The sequence below is a fragment of the Mytilus trossulus genome, chromosome 12, assembly GCF_036588685.1.
Source record: "Mytilus trossulus isolate FHL-02 chromosome 12, PNRI_Mtr1.1.1.hap1, whole genome shotgun sequence".
Taxonomy (NCBI): Eukaryota; Metazoa; Mollusca; class Bivalvia; order Mytilida; family Mytilidae; genus Mytilus; species Mytilus trossulus.
Genome location: NC_086384.1, coordinates 1,656,416 through 1,671,471, shown reverse-complemented (window position 1 = coordinate 1,671,471; position 15,056 = coordinate 1,656,416). Strand labels below are relative to the sequence as shown.

The window sequence follows — 15,056 nt, the reverse complement described above, 5'->3', positions numbered from 1 at the left end:
TAAGGATTGATCAACTGTATCCTACATCCTTTTCAATGGTCAAGATTGTATTTTAGCGTTATAATTAATTAAGAGTTGATAAACTCAATCAACTCTTTCATTTGTATTTCCAGTGTAACTCTTTTATCAATCGTATACAATTGTTACGATCGATTAAGAGTTGATGTTTCATTTCCTTTTGAAGAGTCATGATCGTATCGATCGTATTCAGTCGTTATGATCGATTAGTAGTCAATCAACTCAATCAATATCTTTTGTATTCCAAGGGTCACGAACATATTTTTAGTGTTCAATCGTTACGATCGAACTCAGTCAATTCTTTTTTTTTTTTTTTGTATTAAAAGGGTCATTTTCATCAGTGACCTAGTCAATCGGTACATCGATTTAAATTTTATCAACTTATCCTTGTGGATAATCATCTGTAACATTTGTATTTCAAGGGTAACGGTCGTGTTTTATCGTTACGATCGATTAAGAATTGATCGATTCGTTCAAATACGTTAATTGTATTTCAAGGGTCACAATCGTATCGATCGGATTCTATCGTTACGATTGATTAAGAGTGACGAATCAACTGTTTCAACTGTTTTGTAATTGTCACGATCTATCAATCGTTTTCAACTGAGAATTAATCGAATCAATCTATTGTATCATTTGTTTTACAGGGGTCGCGATCGTATCAATGCTATTCGATCGCTGCAATCGATTTAGAGCTGATCAAATCAATCAATTGTATCATTTGTATTTCAATGGTCACTATCGTAACGCTCGTATTCAAATGTGTATGCACCTGTCCTTTGTCAGAAACCTGCAGTTCAGCTGTTGTCGTTTGTTGGTGTGGTTCATATGTGTTTCACGTTCTTATTTTGTGTATAGATTAGACCGTTGGTTTTCCTGTTTGAAATGTTTTACACTAGTTATTTTGGGTCCGTTTATAGGCTAGCTTACTGTTTGGTGTGATACGAGGCTATGTTTTTAAGGGCTATGTTTTTAAGGCCGTACTCTAACTTATAATTGTTAACTTTCTTTAGATTCATTATTAGTCATTAGATACCAATTCGTCAATTCGTGAATTTCGTGGGTACAGGTGAACCACGAGTTCAAATGTTCAAACGAATACATATTTTCAATAGACTTTGATTAAAAGATGGGCAAAATCACTAAATCAAATATCCGCGAATATGCAAGTTTCAGCAATCGACGAATACAAAGATTCGCAAAATCACTAACTCAAATATCCACGAATATGCAACTTTTCAGCAATCGACGAAAATTGATGTCCACGAAAATAAATGAATTTACAGTATTGTACGTATACATTGTGACTTGAATGGAGAGTTGTCTCATTGGCACTGATACAACATGTTTGTATATGCATGTTGGTTTTCGCGTTTAAATGGTTTTATACTAGTCATTTTTGAAGCCCTTTATAGCTTGATGTTCGCTGTGTGAGCCAAGGCTACGTGTTGAAGACCATACTTTGACCTATAATTGTTAACTTATTATTGTTGTGACTTGGATGGAGAATTGTCTCATTGGCACTAATACAACATCTTTTTATTTATATTTATATATTAAAACTAACAAATCCTTGAAAAAAAATACGTACTCCTTATGAAAAATATGAAATAAATGTAAACAGAATGCAGTAATCTTTATTAAATCAACTGGTTTGAATCGGTTCTGGACTAAGCTCTCTTGACATAGACAGCAAGGACATCAGCCTGACCATACTCTGAAAGTAAAAATAATAGCTATAAAAACATCGACTTAGTTGGCATTCATTCAGCCGGTAAACCATGTACATCTGCGTCAGATAATGATTATTCTTAAGAATCGATCTCTATTTGAATCACATATTTAGCAAAAACTTTGATACAGATTTCATTTACAAACGAATACTTCAAGTAAAATCTAAGCATTACCCGGGACGAATGTAGAAGTTGTTACATCAGTGTCAGTTTTAAGTGTGTTTTTGTTTTATTTGTTTCGTTGACTTATACTTTATAAGAACCTTCATCGTATTCCTCCTCTACTGAAGCTCTGACTGTGCTGCAACATACGCGTGTATAAGGGTTTTATACATTTAGGATTGTTTCACAATCATACCTACCTAACTTTTTTAAATGTCCATGGGGTTTAACGTGCAAGAGGGCTGTTATAGAACTAAACAACCTTCAAGGGGCCTTCAGATGTATTTTAATGTTGTTTTTCGGCTTCTTCATACTACATTGTATTTAAAAGCCTATTGCCATTGTACTGTTTTGTTTAAAATTGTTGACATAATTGCTCTTTTAAAATTTAAAATTTGGGAGCTTTCATGGACACCCCCCCCCCCCCCCCCCCCTTACACACACACACATTGTGACAGTTGGCAGGTATGCCGCAATATATGATGCAACTTACGTTTTTTATACCACCTTGTTTTGTGGTTGTTCTTAGCATACAAGAAGATAGGATAACTGCTAACTCTCATTTGGGAACAGGTGCTTGCGTAGCTATAGGAACTGCTGTATAGTGAATCAGTGACTGAGAACCAACCACGTGCCGAGGTATCACACGCGTGACCGTCTTGTTGTGTCATGAAGGAGTATTGGTACCAACTGTAAAAGGCCAAACATTGGTGCTATATATACTCTCATTAAAATGTATACGATCATGAAAACGGTTTGTACTTAAACTAAAAAGGTAAGGCATAAGGGTCAAAATGAGACTAGCAAGATTAAATACCAATAAGAAACGAATTTTACAAATATGAACCATATAATCCACACAGAAACATCCTTAACAAAGCGATATACTTTTCCTAGATTAACCAAAATGTCTGAGAAACCTTAATTTTCACTAAATCGATGATTTGACAGATCTATGGCATTTAGAATACATTTAAACGTCAAGCTTTCAAGGTAGTTCTTTATGATATATTGGTGGATTTGGTTACATATAACATGCCTGTGTTTGGCTATTATTTGGAGATCCTGATATGAAGAAAAGCGATTCGGACGCATGAATTAACCATTATGGACGGTGTCTAAGTAAGTTAAAGACCCATTTGTACATACTTGCCGAACTGGAACTTGTAGAAGCAGCCATCATTGTAAAGATCATCATAGTTACTCTCTAGAAAATTTGAGTAAGAAAACCAGCTCATATAGTTTGTGTTCTTTCCATCAAAGATCATATACATCACTGATTTACCATTGTCAAATAATTCCAGCTTCACCTGCAATATAAGGAACCAAAATGTGTATCAAATATATATCCTCTCCAATTTAGAGGCGGGTCAAAAATACGCTCCCCCTTTTGCTGAAAAAAATGGTTGATTATATAGAGAATCACTGAAGCATGACTGGAGCGGACCCCCTCTTTAGCAGTCGGTGTCCCATTCCTTTATGAAAATGTCTGGATCCGCAGTGGCGGAGTGACGGATCCAGGGGGAGGGTTCCGGGGGTTGGAACCCCTCCTTTTCTGTGGACGATCAATGCATTTGAATTGGGTCATATAGTTGGACCCCCCGACCCACCTTTTTTTAAATGGCTGCATCCACCGCTGATCCGTCACTGCAACTTTCGTGTGCATCATTTTAAAGAATGCTTTATCCATCAAACAGCACAACATGAGTAGTACTTTTAAAATTTAGATACAATCATACAGACCAATGCTACACATTCCGCATTCGAAAATTTATGTGGAAAAGCGTCGGAAGATACCAACGAGAGAACTAAGCGAGATTAGAAATACCTATAAGGGAGAAAGGAGGAAATCAAAGGAGAGAATCAACACTGATAAGTCAAAGAGAGACAGACAAAACCTTGGTAAAAACAATCACACAACACTGAGAGAAAAACCCTATAGACAAGAAGACAATCAAAAACCGGACATGATCTAATGTAATTTGGAAGGGTTAGCAGATCAATATATGGCACTCGTCGTGTTAATGTACAACTTCGGTGAGTGACCATGATTTTCGTCGTAACCAACCATTCACCCATGCATAAGTAAACCTAAAAGATTAAACACTGACTGTATTATTGTATAATTACCTGTTTTATATTTGAAGATGACCATTTGCCTATTATAGGGCTTCTGAGATGCTTATTGGTTGGTATTTTCATCATGGCAAGGTCGACATTTTCGGGTAGACATCCTGACGAGACCACGCAGGTGCTTGGAGAACTCCGGCGCCATTCGTTGTATACACCCTGTCCATTCCCTTGCTGTGCTCGGAAAACTAACTGCCATTCTAAGGGAAAAAAAGCTGTACCTTTAAATTCATACAATTAAAATCCTATAAAACAAAAACAAAAACGTAAGTTATATATAATGAAATGATGGAACGAACTATTGTTTTCGTTCGCTAGATATACTAATTTTGTGTTGAGTAAATTTCAATTCAAACTATTCATTTATTTAATTTTTAGTCCCCATCCCTTAAAAAAGACAAACGAATTGTTGGTAACAGATTATGAAAAATTCTATTATCGGATATGTTTCACAATTAGTAATGAACATAAAAAGAATTCAATAAAAAGTGTGAAGAATAATTTGTATATGTACGACACCTTTGGTAACACCATTAAAAGAGCAAAATAGAACAATAGCCGAAAACACCCAGGAAAGCTACATACAAAAGTAAGTTAAATGCGCATAGTCACAAAAACATATTCTAAACATAGGTGTTACCGTCATCACAATCCGCTGTAGCATTCCATGCGCCATTGACGCTGACTAAACCATGCGCCAACAGGAAAACAGAGATGATAAGGGACATCATTGTAGAATAGGTACAAGTCAGACAAGGCAAACAGCACCAACTGTTGAATATGACATTTATGTAATTTAAAACATAATATTAATGTAACGACCACATCGCATGATATACATGTACATGTACGGCGATGGAATGACTGAATACAATATATCAATACTGAAAATGGTCAGGTGCCAATTTGACTTTTTTTCTAAATACGTTTGAAGACATGGATATACTGAATAGAATAATCAAGCTCTAGCTCAAAATCCCACAAATTTTAGCGGCAGACATCTACTTATGATCAACTCAATCAATTATATCCTTTCCGTTGTTTGCTTCAGAATATGATCTTTTACATTTTAAATTTAACACAAATGATAATAGTATACTTGTAATAATGATAATAATTGTATTAAATATTCGAAGAAAAAAAACCGAGAAAGGGAAAGCATATCATGTTATCCTCTCTAACATAATTAAACGTGAAGTTTTATGAATTTTATCTAATACGATTTATGGAACAATTCGACAGAAGCAGGAGCACAACTGGTTTCCATACGAATTCCTACATTCTTTTGAAAAAACATGTCCACCAAACGTAACAAATACTTTGCCCATAAAAAAAATCTAGCATCCTGATGGTCAATGTCAGAGAAAATTTTCTTTGAGAAAGTTTTTTTCTAAATAAAGAATAAAGTGTGATGCATCCTTTCCTAGTTTTTTGTATCTTCGTTAACTATTCATTTTTCAAACTCTGTGTTGTTATGTGTATATTGAAGAATTTTAAGTGATACGGAGACACATATTGTTCATAATAATGACTTTATGTTGTATCAGCATCTGATTCACTGTACATCTGATTAAGACCCATTTTGATTTCATAGGAGAATTTTTGCAAACACAGTAATATAACGTCTGTATTAAGACAGACAGTTATGTAAATTGCCTATGCAGAATACTGTATGATGAAAAAGACAAAATTCTTTTCCTGGAATTTATAAAACAGATATTTTACTCATCAGGATATTATTCCTTAGGATGAGTATATTGTTGAAGTATTTTGTATAAAAGAGGGACGAAAGATGTCAAACTCATAAATCTAAAACAAACTGACAACGCCATGGCTAAAAATGAAAAAGACAAACAGACAAACAATAGTACACATGACACAAAATAGAAAACTAAAGAATAAACAACACGATCCCCAACAAGAACTAGGGCTGATCTCAGGTGCTCCGGAAGGGTAAGCAGATCCTGCTCCACATGTGGCACCCGTCGTGTTGCTTATGTGATAACAAATCCGATAAATAGTCTAATTCGGTAGGTCACATTCATGAAAGGGAAGGGGATTGTAGTTACGACGCAAGGAACATATCCGATATCATTTGTGAAACGGTTATTCCATAACGGTCAACCATCTCGTGATGGCGTCCGTAAAATTTACGAAGGGATGATTTCAACTTCACCATTTGGAACTCTTGGTTTAATAGCTTCCTTGTGAGCAGCAACCCTCTATCAAGAAAATCATGATAGGAAATGCAAGTACGGGAATATCGTATCAATTGGGAGATATATACCCCGTATGCAGGTGCTGCTGGAATGTTGCTACTTAGAAATGGAAAGTTCACAATTGGAAAGCTGAAATCATCTCTTTTGTCGTAAAGTTTTGTTTTCAACCGACCCTCATTGTCAATTTCTAGATGTAAGTAAAGATATGAAGCCGACTTAACTGTATCTGTAGTATCCTTTATCTCTAGTTCGATGGGATAGATGCGTTCCACATAGTCACCAAATTTTGAATTATTTAGTGAAAGAACATCATCTAAATAGCGGAAAGTAGAATTAAAGGATATTGCTAACTTCTTATCTTTCTTCTTAAGAAGATCCTGCATGAAGTCAGCCTCATAATAATAAAGGAACAAGTCGGCAAGTAGAGGGGCACAGTTTGTTCCCATTAGAATGCCTACAGTCTGTTGAAAAACACGTCCTCCGAACGTAACAACTATGTTGTTAATCAAGAAATCAAGCATCTTAAGAGAATTTTTTGTTTGAATCAGAGTGATCCTTTACAAAGTAGGATTTATCCCTCCCTAAGACAAGATACTTGTATCTACGTTGGCCATTCTTTTTTATGAAGCAAAGCAATACCAACTCTTTCAATTTGTCTTTTAGTTTGGAATGTGGAATTCTTGTGTAAAGAGTAGAAAAGTCAAAAGTTTTAATACTGTTACAAGATGAAAGAGAGTTAGAAGTCCGTCTTTGATTGCTGATAAAATAGAAGTTAATAATTTAGAAAGAGGTTTCGTGGAGGACTTGGAAGACTCAGCAATAAACCGTTGTTTGTAAGGACACTTATGTAGTTTATGTATCCAATACAGTGATGGAAGATCCAGTTCTTCATCTTTGGTTGAAATTCCAAAGGAACATAGAACAGACCTATGATTTTCCAGGATTTCCTCTTTGGTAAGTGTCGTGAGGGTATATGTTGAGTTTCCAAGTGAATTGTCAATACCTAATTCGTTTATCAAGCAGTTAACGTAATGACTTTTACACACAAAAACGATGTTACTTGGGGCTTTATCTGCGGAGACAACAACATATTTGTCATGGAGGTCGGATAGGTGTTTTGCAACATTTGGGTCTTTAAAGATAGACGTAGCACGGACATTGATGGACCCATTCAGTTTCTTAATTCTGATTTGTATCAACGACCTCACTGCCTTAATCCATTCGGAAAGAGTGTCTACGTCTTCCATCTCGCGCTTAGCCCATTGCCTGGCATGATCCTCGACTGAATCCATCAAAATTTTAAGGTTGTATTTCCAATTGATGGATTGAGGCTCACGATATTTCGGACCTTTCGATAACACATTTCGTAGAGAAGTGTTATTAACAATGTTGAGGTCACCGGTAATAACGTGGCCAGCAGAATTATATGTGAATTGGGAACTAGCACAAGTGCAATCAGGAGGTTAAGACTTGAAGTCGTCAATATCGAAAAAGGTGTTTGTAATAGAAAATTTTAGTTGCAATAGGTTTGATATAGGTATAAGAAATGATTTGTACAATGTATAATGATGTCATCATAATAAATGAATTTCATTTTTTTTTTATCACGGACGTTTAATACAATCATTAAAGATATGTAAACAAAAATCTATAGGTTAAGAATTATGAAGAAAAAAGTAAAATGACAAAAATACCGAACTCCCAGGAATATTCAATACGGAAATTCCGTAATCAAATGGCAAAATCAAATGATAAAACACATCGAACGAATCGACAACAACTGTTACATTCTTGACTTGGTACAGGCATTTTAAAATGTAGAAAATGATGGATTCAACCTGGTTTTATAGCGCCAAACCTCTCACTTGTACAACAGTCGCACAAGATGCGTGAACAAAATGTCACAAATGTGGTACAACAACAAAGTTAAGTTTTTGTGATTTGTTTGTTTTTATTATACTGTATGAAATAGATCAACTATATTTAGTGTATGAAAATATTTTATGATGTACATGTCAGTCAGGCATGTTTTATATGACCGTGACCTCATTTTTACGGATCATTGCCCAGTGTTAAGTTTGTGGGTTTTTAGATATAGGAAGATATATTACAGAGGCGGATTTAGAGGGGGGGCCGGGCCCCCCCTTTTTGGAAAAAAAATTTGGTTGCTTATAAAGGGAATCACTGAAGCGTGACTGAAGTGGGCCCCCTCTTAGGTCAGTCAGTGGGCCCCCACTTATGAAAATTCCTGGATCCGCCACTGTATTATGAGTGCCAATGAGACAACTCTCAATCCAAAAAACAATTATAAGTCTGAGGTACGGCCTTCAACACGGAGCATTGGTTCACACCGAACAACAAGTTATAATTTTGTCTATTTTTCTAGAACTCTAAGCAATAGGTTACCTATTTTTGGTGTATGGAATGATTGTAAGATATACATGTCTGTTTTGCAGGATTCATCTGACCTTGACCTCATTTTCATGGATCATTGATCAATGTTAAGTTTTTCGTGGTTAAGTTTGTTTCTTAGATATGCAACAGGTCAACTACATGTAAAATTTAAAGCATATTTGGTATATGGAATGATTGTAGGTGTACACGTATTTCCAGTTTAATTTATCAGACTTCTGACCTAATTTTTTTTTATTATGTTAAGTTTATATGATAGTTGTAGTAGGTATGTTTTATGTGACCTTGTCCTCATTTTTACGGTTCATTGCCCAGTGTTAAGTTTGTGGATTTTTGTCTATTTTTCTAATACTTTAAGCAATATGTCACCTATTTTTGGTGTATGGAATGATTGTAAGATATGCATGTCTGTCTGGCAGTATTCATCTGACATTGACCTCATTTTCATGGTTCATTGATCAATGTTAAGTCTAACTGATAGTTGTAGTAAAGCTTTATATTCATAACTACCAATATACTCAATGGTCAGTAAAGAAGGCAAGACATTTCAGCATGTGCACTCTTGTTCTTTTACAAATTGTGACTTGGATGGAGAGTTGTCTCATTGGCACTCATACCACATCTTCTTATATCCATAGACACACTGGGTGTATAATATTGATTATTTGTTATTACCTAAATGTCCAGTGGCAAATATTACATGCATGTTAAGCACGAGACACTTTCTAAATATGCCTCTGGTTTACACAAATTAATCATAGGATGTCATAGGATGTTCTTTGAGCATATTTTGATGCAAATATGTAAATAATATACTGCATAAATGGTGATATCAAGTTGTTTAAAAAAAATGAAATTTATATCTATTTATAAATTTGTAAAATGTGTGTATCTGTTGCCAATTTTAAAGTACAAATTAAAGACTAGCATGCTCATGATAACATCCTCGATTGATCTACGTCCTTAGGTTTAAATATTAGATAAAATTGAAAAATAAACGATTTTGACCCTAACACATGACTAATTTTTACATGCATGTTTCCAAAGCAGGCTAAACAAAAATTTAGAAAATCCGTTTTTATAAAAAAAAAATCACTCATAATTCTTTATCTTTTGATCCAAATGAACCAATTCCAAAATCACTATCATGTCCTTATAATAATACCAAGGCCTCACCAACCAATCAACAATCATATTCTGATAATGTGAAACCATTTGTATTTTCCAGATATAAGTATCAAATAATTATTTGTAGCTTCAAATTCACATTGGTGGAATCTGTGTGTGTGATGAAGGGGGTGTTTCCAGGAGTAATTTACTATGTGATTGTTTCATAGTGTTCTGTTTATAGCATGGAGACAGATTGTGTACATTTTTTCAGTCAATCCATATGTGTCACCATTTGTATAGAAATGTCTTTTTTTTAAATTTTTATTCAACAACAAATTGTATAGAAATGTCAAGACACCAACATTGAAATAAATCTGATGGTCCAAGAGAATATAAAATTTTTGACGACTACATCAACTGTCCATATTATTTAGCATCATGAAATGTATTTGTATTCAATAGTATTTAGCATCATGACATGTATTTGTATTCAATAGTATTTAGCATCATGACATGTATTTGTATTCAATAGTATTTAGCTTCATGACATGTATTTGTATTCAATAGTATTTAGCTTCATGACATGTATTTGTATTCAATAGTATTTAGCATCATGACATGTATTTGTATTCAATAGTATTTAGCATCAGGACATGTATTTGTATTCAATAGTATTTAGCATCAGGACATGTATTTGTATTCAATAGTATTTAGCGTCAGGACATGTATTTGTATTCAATAGTATTTAGCGTCAGGACATGTATTTGTATTCAATAGTATTTAGCGTCAGGACATGTATTTGTATTCAATAGTATTTAGCGTCAGGACATGTATTTGTATTCAATAGTATTTAGCGTCAGGACATGTATTTGTATTCAATAGTATTTAGCGTCGGGACATGTATTTGTATTCAATAGTATTTAGCGTCATGACATGTATTTGTATTCAATAGTATATATTTGCTAATTTGTCTGTTGGTGTTTAATGCCACTTTCATCACAAATGTGTAGTCATCTTTTGGTGTGAATACCACTGTCACTCTAATTTAATTATTGTAAGTTTATTGTCTCAATTTTTCTATACTGTATGCCATAAACATAAATGTAAATGTGTTTGTGCAAATAAACATCGTCTTTGATCTACTTTGGCCAGAGTTCAATGGTGGACGACCAGGGAAAACCAGAGAGAACAACCATAACCTAAGAAGACACCTTGCCAAGAGTGTGGCTGAAAGAGCACAACTTCAGAGTTGACAGTGATAGATGAGCAACTGGTTCATAGAGAATCAGGGGCGGATGCAGGAATTTTCCAAAGGGGGGGTGCTATCCCAGGGCAAAGGGGGGGTGCAAAACATATGTCCCGATACAAATGCATTGATCGGCCAAAATAAAGGGGGGGTGCGAACCCCCGGAACCCCCCCTCTGGATCCGCCACTGAGAATTGGTAAAACAATGCTGATGATCTTCCACAACTCATACATACAACATTCCAGGAACAAATGTTTTGGTGATCAAACTACTGAAAAATCTATATAATACAGATATATGTATCTGATATCAGAATAAGAGTTCTTATTGATGTGAATCTCACTTATTCTCGTTATTTTCTTCAATTAAATTGAAGAACTTGAATGTCAATTGCAGATCTTTTAAAGGCCTTGTTTAATTTATTTACAACTTTTTTAGGCTCTAGATGATTTAGAGCTTGGTATATTGTATAGAGAGTCTATTGTTAAGTACAATTTATTGATCTCTCCCAGTTTATTTATCATTGGTTTGCCATCTTAATCAGTTGCGAATCCAGGATTTTGAAAAAAAGGGAGGAAGCAGCTTCACAATCCATAGCTTGGAGTGATAATTATAGGTCTATGCATTCATCTTAAAATATGAAACTCAAAAACAGAGGCATGCCCCCTTTCAATCTGCCTCTTTTAATGATGTGTCCCCAATACCTCCTTCTGTTCAGTTAAAACAAGAATGTGTTCCAAGTACACTGATGCCCTATCCACACTATCATTTTCTGTGTTTACTGGTCCTATACTGGACCGTGAAAATGGGGGGAAATCTCTAATTTGGCCTTAAAATTAGTAAAATCATATCATAGGAAACATGTTTACTAAGTTTGAAGTTAATTGGACTTCATCTTCATCAAAAATTACCTCGACTAAAAACTTTAACCTGACAGATGAATGGACGAACAGACGGAGGAATGAATGGACAAACTAACGGACGGACGGATAGATCAGAAAACATAATGCCCATAAATGGGGCATAAAAATATGTGGTAGTTGCATATTCCAATAAAAATACACATTGTAAGAGACTAGATTTATTTATCATTGAGAAACAAATATAATAATAATATATACAACAATATTAAATTATTCCATACTATTTACATATATATTGCACGGTTAGACAATATACATTGATATTGCACTTTCAGGCAGTCTTAGCACCTTCTACTCAAAATCTCTGAGCAAACATAAAATCAGTAAAAGCTGTTATAATAATATATTATATTACCAGTTTCCATGGAGATTACATGAAATGAACATTTCTATTGAAGAATTGATTTCTTTTAAAAATTGACAATTTTGAAATTTTTGCATCTGTAAGCAGGAATATAGTCGAATCAGCTTTATATGTTATAGAAAATATTGACATATCTTTTTTATATATATTAACCCGAAATGTTCATTGAATAAATTATTCATTATAAAATAAACACATATTTATCCTGCAATTAATTCAAGATATGTAAACCATCTAACACCAGGTTTAAAAAAAATAAATTCAAATTTGACTAATTTGACACTTGCATTAACAATTGTCAGTTTTTGATATAAACATCCAAGATACAGATGATATTTTGTTCCAGTGAAAAACAGCTTTGCAGATTATAAAATTGAAATATGTTCTTGAAGATGTTATTAATTTTATCAATGATTTCAATTAGAAGTGAAATTATGATTTTATTGAAAAAGACTTGATTTAAGTTAATATTCTTTTCACTTCTTTCAAGAATTATTTAGATTTCCATGATTTGTTTTAGTAAAATATAAAAGAAAAGTCTGGCTTCCATTTTCTTGGATTATGTCATTTTTTCCCCGGTTTTGGAAGTTGATTTTCCATAGAACATTATTCAGCAAAATTCATATGTAATAATGTTTGTAAATCTTTAACAGTTGTTTCATTAGAAACACATAACACATAGCACTTTTTTGTCATAATCACCAGTATAAATTCACATAGCTTGTCTTGTATAATGTACGACAAATGAAATCTTCCAAAATAAGAATGATAAAATAATATCAAATCTATGGATAAAGGAAGATTTTGACACAAAAACAATTTCATCATATTTGTATTCCACTGTGGTATTCTCACATTTGTCATGCTGTTACAAAGACACATACCTGCCAACATTTCAATGGGGGTTTTACATGCAAGATGGTTGTCATAGTCCTACAAAATCTTTCAAGTGGCCTTCACATTTATTTTAATGTTTCTTCATATTTTCACAATACCATACACATAGTAAAATTGTCTGTTATGTTTAAATTGTGGACAAAATTGCTCCTTTAAAATTTCAAATTGGGAACCTCCATGGGAGAAATTACAAGTTGGCAGGTATGAAGACATGAACATAGATGTAATCATATATACTTTGCCATTAATTCAAATAGAAGCGTCAGGCAGGCAAGTTTTGTTGATCAGTTATTCCAACAGACAACAGAATCAGACATTTTGAAGCTGACAGTTTGGATTTCAGTAACAGAATCTTAGTAACCAATCAGATTGTATTTGACAAAATGGATGGAATTGTTACACTAAACAACATCCAATCAGAACACATTTAACAAATAAATGCTGTGGTGTCAGTATCGCCATGTTTCAAGGGAATGAAACTTTTCATAGAAAAAAAAATCTGTTCACTCTCCATACGATCTTGTCATTACAGATTCAGCCAATCAGAACATGTCATTACATAAGCCAATCAGAAAAGGCTTTACAGAAATGTTACACAGTAGCCTCTGAACTGATTTCAATGTTAGTTGTCTGTGACAGTCGTCTGTTTTCCAGTTGGAATATCATGAGTTGGGACATTAAACCCTTTTCTCGGTCTTTATAATCTTTTAAATCTCTCTGTAATGCCTGAAAAAGAAAGTTTGTTTATCATCTTATGATTCATTATAATATATATTAACATTTTAAATTGTTTCATTGGTATCGATGCAGTTCTTCAAAATGAAAATAAATGGAGAATGTGTCCATTGGACAAAGATGATGCTCTGGCTTGCATATAACTTTATAAGGGACATAACTTAAGAACGGTAAATGTGACACTACCCAGATTTTTACTTGATCTACGTTTTGTATAAGTTTCAAAACTTTCAGGAATTTTTCACTTGTAAAGGGACATAGCTCTAGTACGATAAAAGTGCATGATGCCACAAAATTCAAACTTAATCTGAGTTATGTGGTAATAAACATTCCGTATAATATTCATAACATTTGGTTTAGGAAAACTTCAGTTTAAAAACAGAACCGAAATAATTCAGCAATTTTTAAATTTGTATCTCATACTTGTCTACTAATACTGATCCATAAAATGAGGTCAAAGTCAGGTAAACTGTATATGATGACATGTAGACATTGCAAGGATCCCATAAACCAAATCCTATCACTCATACTTCTTTGCTCATTGTTGAAGGCCATACTGTGACCTATAGTTGTTAATTTTTGTGTCATTTTGTCACTTGTGAAGATTTGTCTCATTGGCAATCATAGTATTATCATACCACATCTTCTTTTTTATATATAAGCCAGCAATTAATGTGAGAATTAACTATAAATTAATGAGTATAAATAAATCATATTTACAATATATTTACCTTATTATGTTTCAATATTTCTGCCCTCTCGGCTTTTAGTTTGTGTATTTCATATCGTAGGTTATGTTGAGTATTGCCTGAAATATAAATAAAATATTAACTCCTCTGAAATTGAGCACAAGAAAAGTTTCCTTTGACTACTTATGTGAATACAGAAATATAAACAATGTTTAAGATCAATTTAATGATTCAGATCTAATGCTTTCTGGGTAAAAAGTTTCAAAATATAATAATTGTCTTCTAAGTTAAATCAAATTGAGCACAAAGATGCTCAAATGTAAACATCAGAGGGTAAATGTAATTTTTTTTATTATTCAGAAAAGGACCACTTAAGATACAAGGAAGATGGTGACATCTATATTTATTTTTCCAGCT

General features: G+C 33.6%; 2 protein-coding genes across 15 annotated transcripts in view; both read right to left on the bottom strand.

Annotated features, from left to right (window-relative positions):
- Positions 1-1,639: 1,639 nt before the first annotated feature.
- On the bottom strand, positions 1,640-4,830 carry LOC134692814 (uncharacterized). Its single transcript, XM_063553387.1, has 5 exons — positions 4,684-4,830; positions 4,044-4,243; positions 3,063-3,223; positions 2,407-2,603; positions 1,640-1,735 (listed from the first exon to the last, which is right to left on the bottom strand). The coding sequence occupies exons 1-5, from the start codon at positions 4,772-4,774 to the stop codon at positions 1,689-1,691; spliced, it is 696 nt and encodes a 231-aa protein (XP_063409457.1). The 5' UTR covers positions 4,775-4,830; the 3' UTR covers positions 1,640-1,688.
- Positions 4,831-12,096: 7,266 nt separating this feature from the next.
- LOC134692957 (rap1 GTPase-activating protein 1-like) overlaps positions 12,097-15,056 on the bottom strand; it is a 252,361-nt gene continuing 249,401 nt past the window's right edge. For all 14 annotated transcript variants that reach the window (XM_063553614.1, XM_063553613.1, XM_063553617.1 and 11 more), the window contains 2 exons: positions 14,682-14,758; positions 12,097-13,941 (listed from right to left, as the gene is read on the bottom strand). In XM_063553614.1, the coding sequence (XP_063409684.1) occupies positions 13,807-13,941; positions 14,682-14,758 (212 nt within the window). In that variant the 3' untranslated portion in view covers positions 12,097-13,806. The remainder of the gene's footprint in view (positions 13,942-14,681; positions 14,759-15,056) is intronic.

Coding starts and splice junctions, on each gene's coding strand:
- LOC134692814 (XM_063553387.1), bottom strand. CDS start 4,774: ATGATGTCCCTTATCATCTCTGTTTTCCTGTTGGCGCATGGTTTAGTC. Junction 3,224..4,043: donor CATCTTCAAATATAAAACAG/GTAATTATACAA, acceptor CTTATATTGCAG/GTGAAGCTGGAATTATTTGA. Junction 1,736..2,406: donor AACAAGGTGGTATAAAAAAC/GTAAGTTGCATC, acceptor TTTTACTTTCAG/AGTATGGTCAGGCTGATGTC.